We start from the raw sequence: 6,957 nt of genomic DNA, 5'->3' as shown, positions 1-6,957 counted from the left end.
CGATCAAAGATAACTTCCTTGTTTATGGATCTCAATTCCTGTGCTCAAACACCATCTGTGGTTCCATGAAGATTGCCCCCCTTCGAGCACAGCCAGAATTATCTCCTTTAGTTTATCAGCTCAAAGCTTACAAGAGCTGCTGTCACATTGACAGCAAACATGACTAATTTAAACCCAGGTGTCTATTAAAAGAATGTTCTGTAAAAACTTTAAACATATGTTTAAAAATATATATTTTTCAAATCGAACTATGTACAGTAGAAACAATGTTTTTTTGGGCATAGCATACTTGAAAGCTTTGAGGATGAAACACTATCTCAGTTTTACATAGTCAGTACAAATATAAAGTTTAAAATTAATATGGAGAGGCAAAAAATATCTATTTTCTAAAAATACTAAACAAGACTGTTAAACTAAAGCAGCATTTTATTATAGACCCTGTTCAGCACCATGGCAAATCCTTTGACAATATATTTTTTTAAAAACAAACAATTGTCAAGACAGGAAGTTAGTTTGTTGTGAAAGGCAATCACATGACTTGAAAAGAGTGCAAATTAACCCTCAGTGCAAAGTCCACATTGTCGACAGCATAAAAGACAGAGGTAGTTGTCCAACAAGAAATTAAAAAGACAAATCTGAGCAATATTTAAAAGGACATTACTATTCCTACAAACAATGATCATGATAGAACTGTGCATTTAGTAATAGAAGTTAAATGTGTAAATGCATTATTACTCATTCCTTGACAACCCATTAAAAATTACTGACGTCTATTGTGGAGTTAAAGCAGGGATAGATTTCATGTATTTAATGAGTTTGTAACGCCACAAAGTTTCATTATATGCACCTTTCACTGCCTAGTTTCTTTCAAATAACCATAAAATTCAGTACAAAAAAAAATCAGCTGTCCAGTAAAGACAACCTTACTAATAATAATTAAAAAAAAAAAAACACTAAACTGGCAGTGCAGTGATAATGCTGTATGTGAGCATATGCAATTTGTTTTCCTTACAGGATTGAGGTAGATAGGCTTGGTTATACAATATGAGGTAGTTTCTTTCAATTATATATATTTTTTGCACCTTTTTTTCCACGTAGAATTGTCATTGTGGTTTGGAATAAAGTGACACTTTAAAAGAATAGCTAAAAGGCATCAATACTGAGAGTACCGATTTAGGGACGACGCATTTTGCGGGGTGTACTGGCTGGCTGGTTGATGATATGAGTTTTGATTTGTAGGTAATAGCGCATCAAACACACTCTTATTTGGTGGCACTGATTGGAGCATGTTGTCCAAGTCCATGATGAGCGGAGGTGGTTGGACGGAAACCCGCCCGCTTGGGAGGATGGGCCAATAAGCGTGGCTCAGAAAGTGAGCTGGGGCCACATGAGAGCTCCCATAACTGTAAAGAGGAAGTCCACCATGCAGGGGCATTAGCGACCCGCTGTTGAACCGCATGCTGGGTGGGGCAACAGCATTGGGTGGGGCGTATTTGGCATAAGAGGTGGGTAGCTCCCAAGGGGGGGCAACAGCATCCCGTCGCGCTAACTTATGTAGCGGAGGTTTATATTCCTCATAACCACCTGATCCTGCTTGACCATCAGGGGGGAGACGCTTCCCGTGTAGAGACACCCCTTTCCAGTCTTCTTCGGAGGAAGAGGAGGAGGTGGAGGCTGGGCTAGCCGAGCTGGCGGAAACGCTGCGGGCGGAGGAGGTGAAGCGGGGTCGCGCGGGTGGCGATAACTGAGGGCACTCTGGCTCGCCCCAACTGTCTTTCATGCCCATGTCCACAACCCCTGAACCACTATTGGGGCGAAGGCTGTGGAGCAAAGAGTCAATAGCGAAGGATGAGTCCAACTTGGGCCGGAACAAGTCATCTTGGGGTGGGGAAAGGTTCCTGGGCCGCGTGGGAGGAGGCAGAGCGGTCACGGGGTCAGTGGGAGGCGGCGGCGGCGGCAGAAATTCTGGCTTGTGTCCCTGGAGGATGTAAGGGGCCAGATCCTGAGCAAAGATGGCCTCATCCTGGCGGGACACGGCCGTGTTCTGTCTCTTTAGGAGCTCCAAAGGAACACAGCTCAGCTCCACGGCCCAGAAGTTACCTTTGCCCTGAGGCTTGCTGGGATCTTTTAACACCTGAGGAAGTAGAAAAGGAGCATGAATATTCAAACCTGACAACCCAGTCGGGTTTGCCCTATTTTACATTTACTCACAATTCAACCACCAACAGAAGCTTTAAACTCGTTTGAGGTTTCAACCAAAAGACCGTCAAAGTGTATTTTCGCAAAAGGTTGAAATTTGTCAGTTGTAATACACACAGATTTGCTCCAAAATATTCACTCCCTAGCTAGCCATAAAGTCAGTTAAATCAGTTAAAAAAGTTATTGGTTGAAATGACTGACATAGAAAAACATTTTTATTGTTTAATTTTTTTCATATTAAAAAATGTTATTAGGGCTGCAATTAACAATTATGTGATTATTCGATTTTATTTATGAGTTGCCTTTTGATGAATCAGATATTTAAAAACATGTTTTAGTTTAAATAGACAATGGGTTTTTTTTTTATTGTTACGCGCAGAGATAATCAGTCTGCTCTCTGAGAAGGTGACACAAATTAGAACATTTTTACTCTGAAATTTCAACCATTTGGACCATTTATGATTAAAAATGCTTCTAAATGATTATCAAATAGATTAGTTGTTAATGGCACCTCCAATATAGAACATCCAGAGTCCACACAGGCAGGCCAGGGCAAGCTGGATTTGAACCTGAGACCTCTGAACTGTGAGGCAGATGTGTTATTCAGTCTTCCACCGTGCTCTTACGTTAACTCATTTCAACCCATCGGTCACAAAAGTCAGCATAAAGAAAATTCTATTTATGAGGCTCTATAAGTGATTTTCAATCCTTTTTTATTGAAGTATTGAAATACTACAATGTGTAGATGAAATGTGTGCAATGTCACTTGACCAGAGCTGTTTACTTTGTGGTTGCACTTCGAGAGAAAGATGACATCCTCAAAGCTCCCAAATAAAAGGTTAGTAAAGTATGTTAAAATAAACATAGAACAAAGATTTTTCATATGCATGATCTTCAAGATGATACTGTATATGCATTTGCACTTACTCGAATTGGTTTGGTGTGTTTGCACATTGAGCAATTACACTGTTGTGACCGGTCATAAAACACACCTTTTCATCAACTATTTCACTTTTTTTTTTAAATAAGTGCTTGATTATTTCAAAGGGTTATGATTTGGGTATATGGTTTGGATGTTTTCATTTCCAGGAAAAAAATTAGGCTTGAATGGGTTAAGTTAAAAAAAAAAAATCAACAATGCAATATGCTTGTGTAATTCCAATTATGAAATATTCAGATAGATCTTTATTTTTTTAAACTTGTCACCAATTTTGGGCTCAGTTCTACATATGCTCAAAGGAAATGTCATTAGGAAGTCTTTAATCAAACCAGGGGTGGTCCTAGGTCAGACAATTAGGGTGCTGATCACTCGGCCAGGCAATGTTAATTTAACCATTTTTATATATTTCATTCACACATTTAGCCAATGGGAAGCACACTACATTATGGTTATGGGCATCTAATCAGTGAATTTTTCAATAGCGCCTTGTCTTTAATATTAAGGCACGCATGGGTGCTTGGATTAAATTTAGGTGTGTGTGAGGCCCCCTAAAAATGAAGTACATCTTTTGTTCTGTTTGACTTTCTTTAACTACATGTTATGATTGTAATTGATGCTGTTGCTGTATATTGTACACCTACAGTCACTAATTTCCCATCATGGCGTTAATATTAAGGTTACCAAAATATTAGACAACACACCTACAGTACAGGTTTATGGCAGGGCAGTTCTACTTCGTTTGAAATAATGACCTATTTGATAAAACATTTGCATTATATGCCATTATTGATATGGTGTAAACCTCACGTCACTAATTTGGAACGCTTGTCTTCAAGTAACTCATGACGACTGTAAAGAGTGAACTAAAGTATGTAACCATACAAACCTTAACGAAGCAGTCATATGAAGAAAGATTGTGCCGCACAGAATCCCTCCAGCCTTTGTAGTTCCCTTTAAAGAATGGGAAGAGGGTACTAATCTCTTTCAAAATCTGAAACCAAACCAACAGAACGTAAATCACAAGTATGACGTGTGACAACATTGGCAAACATCAATTGGCATTAGTTAACGCATAGTTTAGATTACTTATTTGAAATACATGTTGAGGCCCATGTACTGTATCTAATCGTGCTAATGATTCATATCAGCATCTGGGTTGTCGTGCAAGCTTATCGCACGCAGCAACCCCAATAGTGAGTGGCATGGCCGGCAGTCACTCAAGTGTCAACAAGCTTTGCTGTTTTCTGTCTAATATTGACATTGCATTTATATCCACTTTTACTGTGCTCAACAGAGTTGTTTACATGCTAAAGTCAAACCGGTCCGCGCGTAAAACACACCCGAAGCGACATTTTGAGCGTTTACAGTTAAACACGTGTATACCCAGTTTACCTCAGATAAAGTCAGCTTCTTTTCTGGGGAACGTTGAATCACCATGGCAATCATTGCAAGGTACGAGTATGGGGGTTTGGGGTACCGCTGATAATTCTTCTTCTTGCCGGTTCTTGCACCAGTCGGCACTCGGTCACCGCTCCACGCATCCTGGGGAGCAGCTTCTAGTTTGGGGTCGGCTTGGTGCGCGGTCCCGTATGACGCTTCTGGTGCTGCGAGTTTATCCATGAACGGTTGCGGGTTCTGGGGGACCATCTGAGCCGAACGCTGGTCGCTCCAGTGCTGAACCGTGGAGCTCTGCGCTGCGTTGCAGGGCGGACAAGTTTGTCGCGCATCCCAGCTCAAATCGAGCTGAAGATCTCCGAGGTGGGACAGAGCGGGTGGTGCCATCAGGCTGTGCCCCGGCCAGTGTTTTGTCATGTTGATGCTTCCAGCACGTTCGGACTGGAGGACGGTGAGCTGGAGAGGGAGGGGGTTGGGGGGTGGGCGGTCAAAGAGTCGGTCCTTAACTTGTGGCAGACTGTTGGCTCCAGGCTGACTATTTGAAGAGCAAACAATTAACAGTTTCATGTAAGTCCTGCTGCGTAATCGAGAAGAGAATGACGCGTTATCTGAGAGCAGGATGAGTGATCGCCGCGGGGGGCTGGGGAGGGATTTGTGTATGCGAGAGTAAACCTGTAAAGAACCTTTATGATAATATCGGTTTACCACGTTAGCGCACTGATGAGGAGTTTGCTTTGGAGAAATTTACGCACGACCGTTGCGTTTTGTCAAGAAAAAAACCTGTGGTAAAATCTGAACGTGTATACAGTATATGTATATGTATATGTATATGTATATGTATCTAATGCTCAGCAATAAACCAAAACCACTGATCAGTATTAGGTGATAATGCAGAAAGGAGGACTAATGGAAGTTGGGTTACAAGTGGTAATTTCGATTGAGGCTTACATGCAATCAACATGTTCTTATAGAAAATATTGTATACAAAATGAATCTCTAATTTACAACCACCAGTATATGATTAAATTATTCCGGTTTTAAAAAGCTGTTACCTTCTGGGGTGGTTTCATTTGCAGCTATAGCACCCTTTCGGTTTGGCTCGGCAAACTTGTATGCGTCACTGCAAGTCTCCAGTTTCCAAAGATGCTGCTCACAGTTGGTGTTCTCGGAGGATGTCATTCACCCCAGAAAGTGGAGAGTTTCGGGAATGCAGGTCTTTTGTTCCAATTAACGTAGTGCTAATGTGCCAACGCTTGCTTCTCAGCAAGACAGTGAAAACAAGTTGGATTAGGAGAAACCCCGTCGGCAAGCTGACGACCAACAGTATCCTTCCCAAAAGAGACAAGCTGCTTAGCATGTGAGTAGATTCGGGGCCATTCAACGCCATTTGTATGTTTTGTGGGGCTGACAAGCTGTGAAGTATCCTCGATGGGCAAGACTTTCACACCTTGGACAAGAACGATTTTGTAATTGTTTGCAAAAATCCCCAAAATATTCCATTGGAAAAGACATGAATCAACAAAACCATGATATCCTATGCTTGTTCACACGCTGAGAGGTCTGTATCAATTTTCATTACGCTTATTAAAATGTTATTAATGGACACGTACATGAGGCTAAAAAACAATGGAAAAAAGTAAACATCGACTTGTTTTTTGGAAAGTGGCTATCAAATATTTATTATTACATCATGTACTGTGCATAATGAGCAAACTATATTAAAAAAATATGCACAAGTTGCTGTTATTTCTAAACATTTCTGACCCTTTAGTATCGCCTTCAAATATTGACAATACGAGGTACATCCGTTTTGTCAAACAGTATAATATTTGTAAATTGCTGGTGAGAATTTCATTTAAGCAAGTGGTGGTTCAAAATGCTCAACTGTAAATTGAAACCCATTGAGATGTTTACACTTACAATGTATGTCAATTATGGAAAGTGTTTTTCTATTTAAAAAAATTCTGATATTTAACAAAAATAACGGACTATTTTGGGGGCACAGTTGCTACCCTCTTCAAACGTTTTCTTTTGTTGACCCAATTTTATTACCCCATTGGCAACAAAAGATTTTGGCATGTTGTTACTTAAGTGAAATATTCTTATGTTGGCCCAAATTTATGTCTCTCTCTCTCTCTCTCTCTCTCGCTCGCTCGCTCGCTATCCTCTCTCTCTCTCTCTCTCTCTCTCTCGCTCTCGCGCAAAAGAGAGATTCACATGCATTCACTATGCACAATGTTTGGAAGCTATTTACATGAGAGAGTGCAAGAGAGAGAGAGAGAGAGAGAGAGAGAGAGAGAGAGAGAGAGAGAGAGCGAGAGAGAGAGAGAGAGAGAGAGAGAGAGAGAATGTTGACCGATTGACGTTAAAGCGTGTAAATGTAGAAGTCAATTTTCGGTTAATAATTCATTTTGCATTTAGGC

At 40.7% G+C, this 6,957-nt stretch overlaps 1 protein-coding gene across 1 annotated transcript; it reads right to left on the bottom strand.

Annotated features, from left to right (window-relative positions):
- Positions 1 to 1,027: 1,027 nt before the first annotated feature.
- Positions 1,028 to 4,951, bottom strand: foxh1 (forkhead box H1). Its single transcript, XM_088402226.1, has 3 exons — positions 4,532 to 4,951; positions 4,026 to 4,130; positions 1,028 to 2,134 (listed from the first exon to the last, which is right to left on the bottom strand). The coding sequence occupies exons 1-3, from the start codon at positions 4,949 to 4,951 to the stop codon at positions 1,154 to 1,156; spliced, it is 1,506 nt and encodes a 501-aa protein (XP_088258352.1). The 3' UTR covers positions 1,028 to 1,153.
- Positions 4,952 to 6,957: the final 2,006 nt, after the last annotated feature.

The sequence above is a fragment of the Hippichthys cyanospilos genome, chromosome 19 (assembly GCF_059441005.1).
Source record: "Hippichthys cyanospilos isolate Australia breed blue-spotted pipefish chromosome 19, RoL_Hcya_1.0, whole genome shotgun sequence".
Taxonomy (NCBI): domain Eukaryota; kingdom Metazoa; phylum Chordata; class Actinopteri; order Syngnathiformes; family Syngnathidae; genus Hippichthys; species Hippichthys cyanospilos.
The sequence above is the reverse complement of the archived record's forward strand: the minus strand, read 5'-3'. Positions and strand labels throughout refer to the sequence as shown.

Coding starts and splice junctions, on each gene's coding strand:
- foxh1 (XM_088402226.1), bottom strand. CDS start 4,951: ATGACAAAACACTGGCCGGGGCACAGCCTGATGGCACCACCCGCTCTG. Junction 4,131..4,531: donor AGAAGCTGACTTTATCTGAG/GTAAACTGGGTA, acceptor GTTTGGTTTCAG/ATTTTGAAAGAGATTAGTAC. Junction 2,135..4,025: donor CATATGACTGCTTCGTTAAG/GTTTGTATGGTT, acceptor CTACTTCCTCAG/GTGTTAAAAGATCCCAGCAA.